Source organism: Cyprinodon variegatus, unplaced genomic scaffold (assembly GCF_000732505.1).
Source record: "Cyprinodon variegatus isolate N-32 unplaced genomic scaffold, C_variegatus-1.0 Scaffold545, whole genome shotgun sequence".
Classification (NCBI taxonomy): domain Eukaryota; kingdom Metazoa; phylum Chordata; class Actinopteri; order Cyprinodontiformes; family Cyprinodontidae; genus Cyprinodon; species Cyprinodon variegatus.
In genome coordinates this window covers 233,572-248,114 of record NW_015150998.1, presented here as the reverse complement: position 1 = coordinate 248,114, position 14,543 = coordinate 233,572, and the positions used below count along the sequence as shown (strand labels likewise).

The 14,543-nt window shown below is 38.5% G+C and overlaps 1 protein-coding gene across 2 annotated transcripts in view; it reads left to right on the top strand.

Annotated features, from left to right (window-relative positions):
• Positions 1–12,239, top strand: part of cc2d1b (coiled-coil and C2 domain containing 1B) — a 27,095-nt gene extending 14,856 nt beyond the window's left edge. For both annotated transcript variants that reach the window (XM_015391537.1, XM_015391538.1), the window contains 15 exons: positions 627–699; positions 1,480–1,622; positions 1,697–1,826; positions 3,789–3,961; positions 4,082–4,207; positions 4,473–4,531; positions 4,678–4,794; positions 5,710–5,783; positions 5,908–5,966; positions 6,043–6,094; positions 6,480–6,579; positions 6,895–6,985; positions 7,455–7,577; positions 7,684–7,726; positions 9,200–12,239. In XM_015391537.1, coding sequence (XP_015247023.1) covers positions 627–699; positions 1,480–1,622; positions 1,697–1,826; positions 3,789–3,961; positions 4,082–4,207; positions 4,473–4,531; positions 4,678–4,794; positions 5,710–5,783; positions 5,908–5,966; positions 6,043–6,094; positions 6,480–6,579; positions 6,895–6,985; positions 7,455–7,577; positions 7,684–7,695 — 1,332 coding nt within the window. In that variant the 3' untranslated portion in view covers positions 7,696–7,726; positions 9,200–12,239. The remainder of the gene's footprint in view (positions 1–626; positions 700–1,479; positions 1,623–1,696; positions 1,827–3,788; positions 3,962–4,081; positions 4,208–4,472; positions 4,532–4,677; positions 4,795–5,709; positions 5,784–5,907; positions 5,967–6,042; positions 6,095–6,479; positions 6,580–6,894; positions 6,986–7,454; positions 7,578–7,683; positions 7,727–9,199) is intronic.
• The last annotated feature ends 2,304 nt before the right edge of the window (positions 12,240–14,543 follow it).

Here is a 14,543-nt window from a genome sequence, read left to right as displayed (position 1 = left end):
TTTTTTTTTTTTTTTTTATGTATTTATTTATTTATCGCTTCATTAAAATCTCTAGTTCCAGTGGGGTGAAATAGACACTTCCTGTTGTCATGGTGACTCGTTGAATCGTATCTTCACCAATAATGGCATTTCATACTTCTCACGCACATGCTAAACTCTGAGTGGTTCTACTTGGAGTTGATTGAACGAATTCATAGCAGCCGTTGTGAAACCAAAAACTCAGAGTTCCCAACATTAGGCTAGATTAATTTAGAGTTGAGGATTTGTATCTGAGTTTGAAGAGTAACTCGATATTCATATTCAGGGGTGTAAAACACTTACTGCCAGTTGTTGTAAATGCTTGAATAGGTTTTGGTAAGGTAATTACTTTTCTTTTTATATATAGCAAGTAAATTTGGAGAGCCTTCTCTTTCCCTTAATAAATATTTTTGATTTAAAAACAGTTTTTTTTGGTAGTTACTCATCTTATCTTTGCCTGATCAGTGTAACATTTAAGACACGTAAGGGTAAACACGGAAGAAATATGTCAGGAATCAAATAGGTACCATGAAAAACAGACAAACAAAATAACTTTTTTTTTTGCATTAGTTGTGTTTATTATAACATTATTTATCTCTGTCATGCAGCAATATCAGAGTGCCATCCGAGCCCACAAAGCTGGGAAACCAGTCAACTTTGATGAGCTTCCAGTTCCCCCTGGTTAGTATCATGTGACTCATTTTATAATTGGTTTATATTTAGTGTCTATGTTACAAAGGCTGGGCAATAATTGGAGAAAAGCCATGGTGGGTAACAACTTTAAGGTTTATTAACGGGACACTCCTGCCCAACAGTTTAGTTTATTCATTCGAGGAACATGATCTGTCCTCCATTTGTCAAACAGTGAGACATGAGCAGAGAATAAATGGGTCCCTGCTTGCAACCAGAGATGGTTGATGAAGTTAGGATTTGGTAAATTTAAGGATCAATTATTGCTGTTGTATTTGTGAGCTTTCAGAAATCGTTTTTGTTTGAAATTCCCCAAAAGGAGAAGATTGAGAAATTAGGGATCATTATTCAATAAATACTTATTCTAAGTTACATTTAATAGTATTTTCACCAAGATATTATTTAGGTCTTCTAATATTTCATCCTGATTAAAAGGAAAGCGCAAAGTTCTGTCCTCCTTTAAAAGCTTTGCTCCATCTTTACTTTTTTCATAAAGTCTGCCATCATTTAGTTGCCATTTAGTTCAAAATGTTAAATTCTCTTCAGTCTTTTGCCATTTTAACATTTTACTCTATTTTTGACTTTTTGACCTGTATATGATGCAATTTTTAAAGACATATATTCATATTATTTGAATGCACATAAACTGGTTGCTTTTGTGGGTAAAAACAAAACAACGAATAGAAATCCTGAAAAATATTTTGTATTTTTTATGTCTAAATAATTTATATTTTCTTGAACCAAGAACTAAACGTCTGGATGATGTTTCAGGATTTCCTCCGATCCCCGGCCAGAAGGCGGCAGGTGCTGAGCAGCAGTTTATCGCTACTCTGGAGGCAGCTAGCAAGCTCGCTTCCACTGACGCTACTGAAGTTGGAGATGAGGAGGAGGAAGATGATGAAAAGGAGGAAGAGGTGAGCTATCTGCTAGCTGTAGTTTACCATAGCTTTGTTCTGATTAAATGACTAATTAACCAAATCTTTCCCAGTCAAAGATTGCTGTTCCAGAAAAGCCAAAGAAGCCGATGTTGGATGTCCCTACAACGGTTCCAGAGCGCAAACGAGCGCCTTCACCTTCACCAGACAGAACGTCTCTAAAGGAAAGCCTCTCACCAGCAGGTCAGTTTCAAAAGCAGATCAGCGTAATTCTCACTACTGTCCAAACGAACATTTCATTTATTTATCAGTATATAAGACCAATTTTCCCCTAAAATATTTCTTCTTTTGCTTTCTTTTTGACACCTAAAGAACCTCTTAAGGTTCCCTGATTAAATACAGATTTCATATTCATTTCAGGCACCTCTGTGAAAATTACTGGCCATGAATCTTTTACAATGCTGTTGGAGAAATGAAACCAGTACAACCACATTAAAGGGTTTTCAAGCAAAGACCTGGTTGACGCATTTCTCAATCAACTTTAAATTCAGACTTTGACTAGGCCGCTCTTAAAGTCGTAGGGAAATGATATTTAAATGTCAAATCATTCTGGCTTAAACATATATATAACTGTACTCTTTATCAGACCATATTGTCCCAAAATTTAGAAAATTTTGTCTTAAAATCTGTGGGGTTTTTTTGGCATTATTTTATTAAGGTCAGTTAGTTATACGTCTTCCTGTATACCTAAATTCGGCAAATCATATATCAACGGTCATCTGTCAATCAAATTTTTTTCGGTCATAGCATCTTGATTCATATGTCGCAACTAATATACGCAACGGTTGAAAAAAGAAATAAGAATAATTTACTTTCCCATTGAGTTACGTCCCAGTGTTCATGGGAATGGACGTCTGTTTCTTCAGCAGGTGTAGAGCTTACAGAACTGGCAGTGTTGCGAGGCAAGGGCTCAAACATCTACGGCTGTAAAACTTCTACACCAAACCAAGCTTCTGCCGCCCTGGCATCCTCTACAACAACTTTGTCCCCACTTTCCTCCTCTAAGTAAAAAATGTATGACGGAGGAGTCTTACCTATAACCTCTGACACAAAACTCTCCTCCTCTTGCATGTTTCTGCTGTCCATAGCGTTCCTTGACAGTGTTGTTTCTAAGTCACCAATTTAGTGCTACTTGATCCCAATGGAATTTCCCATTGGGAACCTACTAGAACTAAGTTGCTAATTGGTTAGCAACGATGCTTCCGACAAACCGGCCACAACCAAATTGCTTTCAAACCTTCCACCTCAACAATCCCGCCCTCTTGATAAACGACCAATCACATTCACGTTATTGACTTGTGTAAAGTCGAGCACCACTCGGGAGAATTTTGAACTGCAACCATTGGAACAGCCGCTTCACTATGACTTTAAACCTTCATTTCTTGTCTTTAAGCAATTCGGAGTTGGATTTGCGGGTGTAGAGAGGCCATGGTGCCAGACACACAGAGGATCACACCTCTGCAGTGGCTCTAGGCTTTCCTGGTTGATGCTTGAAAAGTGGAGCATGTAAAGGCCTTCGGGTGCTGAGCTGCTTTCCAGACATTGTTTTGAATGATGTTGCCCTGGAGAGCTAAACTCATGGTGGCGTCAATTAAGTCATGTGAACCAGTTCTTGTAGCAGCTCCGAAGCCCCAAACCATCACACCACCTCTACTGTTGGTCTATTGTTATTTTTCTGATCTACTGTTGGTTGCTCTCTAGATGTTGCAGGACACGCACCTTTTGTCTCTCATCAGTTCACAGAATATTGTCCCTCACTATTTGGGGATCATAAAGCTCTATGCTAATGTAGAAACTGACCTTTCTTGACTTCTTGGTGCTTTTGACCTTTAAACTTTTTACCACATGCAACTTACTTCAGTCTCTTTTTTTAATCTAATTTTTTTATGTTGACCTGAAGTGAGGCAAATAAAGGCTGCAGTGCTTTGAATTTCAGAAGTTGTTCACATGGAGCCAGGCTGGTTTAAGCAAGTTTAATTCCCTCTGTAAATAAAATAACCTGAAAACAGCCTCCTGTTTCCTTTTTCTGATATTAAACATTGATGATTTTTAGGCAAAGAATAAGCTTTGGAATTCTCCACATTTGTAAACATTTCTCCTCATAACTGCTGGTTTACATCAGATTTTTGTGTGCCTGACTTCCAGCCGTTCAACTGCTGGAGCTCTTGGAGAGCAGAAAGAAACAGTACATGAAGGCAGCTCTACAGGCCAAACAGAAGAACGACATGGAACAAGCAAAGGGTTTCCTCCGCACTGCAAAGGGCTTGGAGCCCATGATCGAAGCAGCACGCAGCGGCAAGACCGTGGACATCAGCACGGTGAGCTGACGGCTGAGAGCCACTTTCAGACCCTGGGGAAAAAGGAATTTCTCTGCTTTCTTTAAAACATCTCGTACACTGTAGAGCAAATTGTTACAGATCTTTTTCCTCACCTTGAAGCTACCATCGCCCCCTGGTGACGAAGAGGACGACTTCATCCTGGTCCATCACAGCGATGTGCAGCTTTCAGAGAAAGCAGAGCAGGTTTACACTCAGCTGTCCAGCATTCTCAAAGAGCAACATGAGGTAAAACAAACACAGAATCAACAAACTAAACAGGTCTACTCTCACTAGAAATTAGGATGTTAATATAAGAATAAACAGTCAGTTTGGTAAATTGTGGAGGCTGAAATATATCCAAATTTTTCATGTATGCTGTTTATTTTTGCACAACATGAATTCAACATATTCAGACATATTTATTTGTTAATTTTTTTGTTTGGTTTCCTTTGGTGTTCTTGTGGCTGTAAAAAAAAATACTAAGGATTGTTGTGATTTCTCTTCTTCTCAGAAATGCTTGACGTACTCCAAGCAGTTCACTCACCTTGGGAACGTCTCTGAAACAACAAAGTGAGCCTCCTCCATCTTTCTCTAGTGTTCTGAGACACTAACTGCTGCCTTTTGTTTGGGGCTCATGATTTTCTACAACTGTCCTTCTCCCTTGAGGTGCATTAATCCAGAGAAATACACTTAAAAGAATCTTTTCTGTGTTTGAGGTTTGAGAAGATGGCGGAAAGCTGCAAGAAGAGCATGGAGGTCCTAAAGCTGGCTCAGTCGAGGGGTCTTCCTCCGCCTAAACATCACTTTGAAGAAAAATCCTTCCACACTGTGAGGTGAGAACATTTATTCATAACTGACTGTTTTCCAAGTAGAAGTATTTCCTTAGTCCTGACCAGGTGTTGTTCCTTAAAGCTACAGTGGAGGATGTTCTTTATCTGGGTGGATCATCCAAATAATTGGTCCTCTTATTTGTTAATCATTCTGGTGATATGTTTACGTAAGGCCGTCCTACGTGCTCGTCCCCATTTTCACTTACTGGTGGTGAGTCTGACATAGTGGAGAAATTGCAAATCTTCTTTTGGAAAGTGCTGGTGAAGATTAAAAAATGAACAATCCACTGGACTTAAAGTTTGAAGACGTTTTGCTTCCCTTCCAGGAAGCTTTTTCAATTCTAAATGTCAGAAATAGCGTTGAGTTGGAGGCTGTATAGAGTGGACCAAAAACAAAGCCTTGTTTTAGCTTAGGAATGGGGGTAGATCGGGTTCTTTGTTAGCCTGCAATACCTGATACCTGTCTACGTCTCTGAAAGAGGTTGTTGTTAGAGGGAATTGTTGGCCTGGCTGAACAGGCCAGGTGTTCTGTTCCCCTGTAAGGGGGTGGGGGTTGCGATGGTAGCGGGAAGGAATCAACTCTATCGCTGCATTGTAGGTTTCTGAAAGCTGAAACCTGAGGCCACCCCCTCTGTTTAAGGTTAGTTTTTCTTTCTTAACATAGATGGCTTCCTCCACGCCCCTCTCAAACCACATGTCTTCTTTTTCCAAAATGTGAACATCCTGGTGCTCAAAAGAATGTCCTTTGTTAAAACCATACTTTGGAAAGTGCACGAGGAGAAATGGGCTCCTGCATGCTCTCACAGGCGTTTAATAGCGGTTCCCTCTCGGGGGCGGGTAACAGGGTTGTGCATGTGCTGTTTTTTGTTATTTGTTTAAATTTATTTTTAAGTCAATAACTTTCTGGTTTCTTTCTAGAATATTTCCTGAGCTGAGCAGCACCGACATGGTTGTCATCATTGTGAAAGGGATGAATCTTCCTGCTCCTAGTGGTAAAAAATTGGTTAAGCAGGTTCTGAAAATTCAGACTCTGTGCTTTAAATGAAATCTTGTTTAAAAATAAGTGTTAATAACAATAAATATTTTCTCGTTTTCTATCATTTTTTCCTTCCCCAGGAATCCAGCCCAATGATCTGGATGCTTATATCAAGTTTGACTTCCCTTACCCCAGCACAGTAAGTGACATAGATTATCGCTTAGATTTATTAAGACTCATATGTTCTGTTCTGAGAAGATCTTTTTCTCCTCCAGGAGCAGCCTCAGAGACACAAAACAAACATCATAAAGAACACTAACTCACCAGGTGAGGCATGGACTCTGATATGGGTTTGGTAGTCTTCAGTGCACTCGTTCAACATTAAATCTATATATTGACCCAAAAATAGGCAAATTTTTCCCTTTTAAAATGGAATTAAGATAAGGTTTTCCAGCCCTCATATTCCCACCTGTTATTAGATTGGTGGGAAGATCCGTTCATCTTTTCCATTACAGACCATGTTGCCCTGATCAAAAGATGGAGGATTGATAAGAAAACCTCCGAAAAATAGTTTATTGATTAGTATCCTTGTTTTATGCAATGCTTTTGGTAATGTCTATGTTTTTTTTGTTTTGATAGCACTTTCTCCACTAACACCTGTTTTGATTAACATAATTCAACGTACAGCACACCATGTGTTTGTTTTCCCCAGAATATAACCAGAGCTTCACACTGTCAATCAACCGTAATCACCGCGGCTTCAGGAGAGTCGTGGCGTCTAAAGGCCTCAAACTGGAGCTGCTGCATAAAGGGTGAGGCTCTGTGCTTCATGACATAAAAATAACATATGAACTAACATCATCATCACATCCTCCCTGCTCCAACACACGCCTGCAGAGGCCTTAATGAGGATTTCATTTTATCCAGGTCTAATTAAGTTTGCAACCTCGTGTTCACACACGTGGTTAATCAATCACGTGTAAACAACCATATAAGACATATGTTCTAGAAATTTGGTGGAGACAATGTATCCAACTTTCTGTGGTTACAAATAAAAAAAGAATAGATACATGATATGTAAAAGAGAGCAGTTGCCTAAATCTTTGTGTCACTGTGTTTTCTCTCAGTGGTTTCCTGCGGAGCGACAAGCCCATCGGGTCGGCTCTCGTTAAGCTTGAGAAACTGGAGTCACAGAGTGAAATCAGGGAAATCGTAGAGGTAAGCATCATTTAGTAAGAATAAGAGGGGATTTTGCTGAGACCTCTACAATAATAGGAAAACAGATGAAGTATATTTAGTAAAAGGGCTGTTGTTATTTTCCTGTTCTCTGATGTCGCCCAGTCCTTCTAATTTAACAATAAAACTGATAAAGCCCGGATAGTGGCGGCCTAGTGGTTAGAGCATAGAGCTTGGAATACTGAGGTTCTGAGTTCCAGCCCCACTCCCACAGACTGCCACTCTGGGTCCCTGAGCAAAGACCCATAACCCCTCACTGCTCCCCGGGCGCCACACAATGGCAGCCCACTGCTCCCCAAGGGGATGAGTTAAATGCAGAGGTAAACTTTGTTGCTCTGTACTTGTGACAGTGTATGACAATAAAAATAAATAAATAACATCTTGATTGACATGTTTGCCTCATTTACATGTTTAACAAAAGCATGCTTAACCACTCTGTTTGTCCTGCCAGGTGATGGACGGCCGTAAGCACACAGGCGGTCGAGTCGAGGTGAAGGTGCGACTGCGGGAGCCTCTGAGCGGTCAGGACATGCAGATGAGCACAGAGCGCTGGCTGGTCATCGACTCCTCAAAGGTTACACTAAATGCAGTAAAACTTTAATACACTATATATATAGAAGGCTAAAACAGTTTAATTACTTTTTTTATGTCGTTTTCTTTTGCCTTTTTCTCCTTTTCAGAGTCCTGTTTAGATGCGTTTCAGTAGAGGAGTAACAGATAAAGGTAATTCATACAATAACTGCAAACAATCCAGTAGTTTCTCTTTTTTTTTCTTTTTTTAAAGAATTGATTTGTACTTCCTTAGATGCTTTCCTCCCTAATGTCTTATTCAGTTCTGCTCAGGAGTTAATACTCCCTCATTAGTAATTTTAGGGTTTTAAGTATTTCATTGTTTTTGTTTGTGGCGGACTGTTAATAAAACACAACTTTAACTGATTCTGTTTACCAATGATTGTTTTTATAATGGCTGTGCAGGGTCAAAAAATATAAAAATCTAGCTCATCTGTTAGCTCTGACGCTAATTTTGAGTGAAGTCTAATGGCAAAAATATTTGGCTACTTTTACATAAACATTAACTATGATTCCAATTGGTTGATAGACCCCTGTTCTGAAAGCAGCTGCTGGAACTAATCTATACTTACCAACTACAAGGTTTTCTATATTGCTGATGTCAAGACTCGCCAAACTGTATAATAATGCATCAGAGGAAGGGACCAGAACACCCATTTTATCTGCTTTTAGTGCTGTGACCGCTGCGTTTAGCAATGTAGGCTATTTTAACTGCTCCTCTTCTAGGGATGTTTCAGCTCATTTAAATTGTTTGAGGCCCTAAGACCCACCTACTGACATGGAGGAAACTGTAATGGACAAGCCAAATAACATCTGGGGAAATGTTTAATGTTCTGGTAGTTTTGCTCGTAGCTATCTGGCTACCAGTAAAGGGGAGCGAACCTGGACGAGTCCGGGTCAGGCTTTCAACCCTCCATGTTAATGTTTTGCTACCAAGGGTAATTAAGAAGTACTGGATCATAATAATTGAATCAATAGTTGGGTCTTTGAAACCTGGAGATATCCAAAATGTTTATTTTATTGATTAAAGAGGCAAACATTAAGCTTAATGGATCAGACTTCAGCCTTCAGTATATGGACTCCACCTAAATGCTGCGACTATGGCAGCAGAGGGACCAATTTATATTAGACAAGGAGTCTATCAGAACCTGAACAACCTGCAAAAGGACTCCAGAGGGAGAATGTGTATATTTGACCCTGTCTGATTTGGGGAAAATTCTTCATAAATTTGCTCAATATGTTTGTATTGAAATATAGATGAGGTTTTATGCTATCTGATCTGTTCCAGACAGAAAGGAGGAGGGTTCAAACAGTATTTAAATCAGTAAAAACATCCAAATATAAAGATAATTAAGATAAGTGTTAGAATAAGAGAAGGTCGACTTTCTGACAGAATCTGGATGTAGCTGCTGTGTGCCTGGACCGATCATTGGATGAGGATAGCTTGATGTTGATTGAATGATATTTACATGGTTAATCCTCTAAAAGCTGATGGTTGGATTGTTGCTGTTTGACATAATATCAGCTTGCTATTAAGATATCACCTCTTTTTTTTTTTTTACGTTTGGTGAAGTGTATATATTTTTATACATTTAATCTTTGCATGATTGGTATCTTTTCTTGCAGGAGGAAATGGAATCGGTGAGGAACATTCGGAAAGATGAGATATGGGATCTGCTGAGGACAGTCTGTTGTTTGTGTGGAACCAAGACCTTAACCGATCTTGGACTTCTTTAACTTTTTGCACACCAGTGCAACATGGAAGCGCCTTTTGAACAGCAGTCCACTCAGAGGAGACGTTTTGCCATTGTACCCGGGCTCAGTGCAGGGTCTGAGGAGCTGCTGTAGGACTGTGGTGATGCATGAAGCAGACCTTAGACCAACAAGCTGAAGGCTTATTGAATCAGAGGTAAAGAGACCCAGGCAGCCATTGCAGCTGCTCCTGGTAAATCAGCTGCACCTTGAGAAGTTAGCAGTCTGTTTTCTGCTAATGTTGAAGAGCTACCCTCTTGCTGGCTAAAACTTAAATTTATTTAATTCACTCTAACAAATCATTTGTACATATTGGTCATATTTAAACATATCTAGGATGTAGAACTTTACTATGCACTAATACCAAAGTAATCAGAGTTGCTGTAAAATCCTGCATATTTGAATCACCTTTAGTTGCCAAGTATGTTACAAAGTTGCAGAAATTTATTTTTTACATTTCTATAATACGGCTGACATGTTTGCACCTTAGGTTGTCAGGAGTTTCCACAGGAGAAAGCCCAGTGGTTATGAAGCTACAGGAGGTGTGGTTAGGCCGTTATTCTAAAGACTGTCCTTTCTGCACCTTCTACTTTTACTGGAAGTTGGAGGTGTGTTTTGTTTACAATAAGAAGCACAAAACCCCAGAAATCCTTAATATATGCAGATAAAGTAGAGGTGTAAAAGTTATGGAGTAGCCTATCTAAAGTAGCAGTCTGGTTAACTGTTTTACATCGTTTCAAGGGACAAATGATGCCCTTTATGACTGAAAATTCGTAAGTAGAAAGACTGAGCACTGTTAAATGATGTCAGTTGAGTAAAAATATGAAACTAATATCAGGCTTTATTACAAGTGTTTTCTGTCCCTGTTTCAGTTCTTTCTGGGAGTAGTTAAAAGGGTCAGTTACTGTTAAAAAAAGCAATATTTTTAGAGGAAGTCTGGTCATTTTAGTTCCTAAAATGTTGGTCTTAAAAGTTTACCAAGAAATTATGCTTCTCAGAGTCCATAAACTGTAGGACATATTGGCATTTCAGAATGTTAAATCGATCCGTTTCCAAGGTCCAGAAATATTTGTTGGCATAAAACACCTTTAAAATAAGCTGGTCTTTTATTGCAGAGGATTAATCTGGCACTGAAAATTTCACTAAATTAAACCAATATTTGGAGAAAATTCCATATTTTATATATATATACATATATTTTTCCTTAAATCCCTTTGCAACCTTAATATAACCTCATAAAGATGTATTCTAAAAACTGTAAAGGGGAAAAACAAGAACAAAACAATCACTTTTAGTTGTTAACGGCTTTGGAAACCTTTCATCAGGAAATCTTTCTGATCCGTTTCCAGGGACAAATAGGAGGTGGCGCAGAGTCCTTTTTTTGGTTTGTTTGTTTTTTTACCAGCTGGTTACTAGGCTGGATGATGAACCAAGTTCATCTTGGCACCAAGCATAGAGAGCAAGATGGGACTGCAGGTTAAAACTAGTTTTTAAAACCACAACAAAAAGGCAGCATTTTAGCACCAATTGACTCTTTAACTGACCTTGTTTTCTGCTTTCATTTCTAATTTCACCATAAATTGGGCCAAAACCCATCATACCCCTAAAACTAACTTTCTATAAATCATGCTATCATGACCTTTTATTCTTTTGATTTCTTATTGATCTATAATTTTCCTTCAAATCGGTAAGTTATAAGTGAACTCACCAAAATATATCAGGAAATATAAAATTAACTTATTATTATACAGTATGGTTTATGTTTGCCACTTTTTTAATCGTAGCTAAACGTTATATGGCCTTAGAACATTTTTAACAAAAAAAAAAACCTGGTGGTCCACATCATTAGACGCTCGATCTGGATGCCAACAGGTTATTTAGAAGTATTTTAGCAAAGACCTACTGTATTTGTCCTAGCGTCACATACATAAAGGCCTCTCAAATTTTGAAACCCTGATTTGTCGAGTTGAGACCAAAACATAACTTTTCCAGGAACAAGTACTCGTGGTAGGTGTGATGTACAACAGGCTGAATTTATAGAAAAGCATCTCATGCCAATTTAATAAACATGGTAGATGATGTATAATGATGTAGGCCTCCCTTTCTTTCTTAACAGCCCCAAGAACAGATTTTGAGCTCTCTAAACATTCAGGATATTTTAAATTAAAATAAAAAAAAGCCTGTGATATCTGCAAGGGAATGAACAAAGGTTCCTGACTGGTTCTTTGAACAGGGTAATGTGCCAAACATCCAAATTGTAAAGTCTCCTCAGGATTTCAACATGCATCTTATGAAACGTCCCAAAAAAAAAAAAGGTTTAGAAATTACAGGCAAGGGGTGCCAGCAACTGTCATTTTAATGAAGGTCATTTTTTAACTAATATTTTAAATACGAGATATTCATTGTGAGTTTATGCCTCTGCAGTAAAAGACGAGAAAGCTTTTCCGTTTGTATTGACAAAAAATATTTAATAGATTTAGTTTGAACTGATTTCTATTTTCTGACTGATATAAATAAAATCTATCAATATGGCCAAGACAAACACAAATACGTCAATTTTAACTGAACTGTCCCTTTAAAGTCCCTAGTAATGAATATAAATGAAGCCATAATAAAGCTACTGAGCCAAGTTAGTAAATGGCTTCACCTCAGCCCACAGGTTGGTCACATCATTTCAGTTTCTTTCCTAAAAAAGAAAAAATGTTTTTTTAGTGTTTAACCAACTACAGGTTTACAAAAGGTAAATGTCTTGTTGATATTTCTAAAATGCTTCGACGTGTATGGTGAAATCTAGATATTGCAAGCAGAATGAATATTGTGATCATGCTTCAGTGTAACATCAAATCCCCCAGTTTTATTGGTAATTTAATTCTGCTGCATAAATAATTTTCTGAATAAAAAAGAAAAGGACTCCTTTCATTTTTCTACAAGGTTTATTTTACATATGCTTTTTTTTTTTTCAAATAAAGACCTATTTCATGACACTTGGAAGGAAAACAAATGCAGAATTTGGCATTTAAAATAATTTGTCTGAAAATATATAAAAAAAAAAAAACACCAGTAAACAACTGAACAAATGCATTGTCTCAGTTTGCATGCAGTGTTAAGAGTTTTTGACAAACTTTTTTTTTTATCCCAACTAAACGACAAACAAAAATGCTACTTTTTCAGTCAAATTGCACCTTTTTGGGGAACATATTGCACATATCTAATGATGCCCAAATAAAACGTAACAGTGAAAGAGAACAGAAAACAATTGATTCTGGGGAAACATGAACGCCGCACAGCGACTGGGTGACACCATCTGTGGGACGGTCACAGTAAATTAACCAGGAAGAGTTGGTTTCAGCTTGTTACTAGGACCGGAACTCCTAAAATACCTGAAAGGGAGAAATTAACAGTTTCTAATCTGAAATGTTGGCTCTTATGCAGATTTTCAGATTGTCTGACTTCATACCCTTTTAACCCTCAAATACCTTGAGAAAAGCCCTCAAGCTATCCCTCCTTAATCATAAGATGGAAATGCCACACAGAATAACTGTACAGTTTTTTTTTTTTGATTAGGATGTGGGAACAAACAGAAAAACCCAAGAAGAATACATTCGTAGATTTCCATCCGTAGGTCCGAGTTGCTAGAGGAGGACGCTCTTTCAGGAGCAGACGGAGACGATCTCCTCATAGCTGCACAACAGTTGATGCCCCTGAAAACATGTCTCCAGAGTGCTGCAGAGTCTTTGTTTTCAGGGCTTTGGAAGGACGCAGAAAATGGGACATGAAATACATTCAGCTGCAGGTCAGTCAGTATAGTTCTGTTTTCTGCAGGAAGGCTGCATCTGGGAGAAAAAAAAAAAAAAAAAAACCTTCCAGGACACAGCGGCACTCCGTCGCTCATCTTAACTCCTGAAAATGGCTTAGACTCCAGTGCACTGCTTCTGCAATTAGTTTTTATACCTCTTTATATATATATATATATACTGTATATATTTATATATCTTTACATTTGCAACAGTTGTTTGCATGACGAGATGCTTTTGAAGAAAAGGAAATTGATTAGTCTCCATGTACAGTCGGGCTTGGTGACAGTCACTGATACTGTGATCTCTGGAGGCCACAGATGATAGTCTAAGGACGGGACAACGTTCTCTCTCTTTAAAAAATATATATACAACTCTATGTCATCGTTAGTGACGGAAGTATTTGGTGATTGATCGACTAAAGCTTGAAAGTGAAGCCAATGTGTTATCTTCTTCCCTTGGTGATTCTTTGCTGCAGGCACTGAGCCCCACCGTGCAAAAAAAAAAAACACCCAAACCCCTTTGACCTCACATATTCATTCTCCACCTCCAATGTGTTCCTCCATCCAAGCGATGGAAACGCAACAGCATCCGTGCTACACAGAGGCAGGTTTTACCCAGAGTGCATCTTTCCGGGGCCTCCGGCTGACACAGTGACAGTGGAGCGGCGTCTAACGAGAAGCTGAGGAGCGGTTAGATCTGTCCGAACACCCACACTTTATAGCCTCTAAACCTGCACTGATGGGAATTTTTTTTTTTTCTGTCGTGTTTTAAAGAACAAAATCGTTTTTTTTTTTTTTTTTTTTTTTTAAAGATCAGAGTTTGCATGACTGTAGATGTTTACAAAGTTTTTTCTAACCACAAATATGATTTTATTGCCATTTTATGTGGCAGATCAACACTGAAAACTGGAACATTTATGGCACAACGGCAAACCTACCAAACCCTCGAAAGATGCAAGGCTTGGAAAGAAGAGCATTAATCCAAGAAAGTAGGCAAAATTGGCATGGTAACACTGGAAGAGCGGCGGATGTTCACAGCTCAGGTGGAAAAATGTGTTGATGGGGCAACTATTAATTAACCGCAATACTGGTAGAAAAGGCTCGGATAAGACTAGACCTTTAGCTTCACATGCTAAACTGGTGTAAAGCTCAGTATGCAGATCTCCCTAAAAAAAAAACCTTCCCCATGTAAAAACATGGTGGGAGCTGTACAACCTTTTCTTAAGCAGGACAAGGAAGCATGTAAGGGAATGTTAGAAGGTTCACTTTCCTTCCAGTTCAAAATGATGCTCTAAATGAAATCTCCTTGAACTTGTTTTTTCAAGAAGCTGTTACTTAGGAAGAGAACTGCCTAATAAAGTGATCTGGTTAAATACAAAATCGAATCTCAGAGGAGGAAAAAAATTATGGAAATGAATAAAT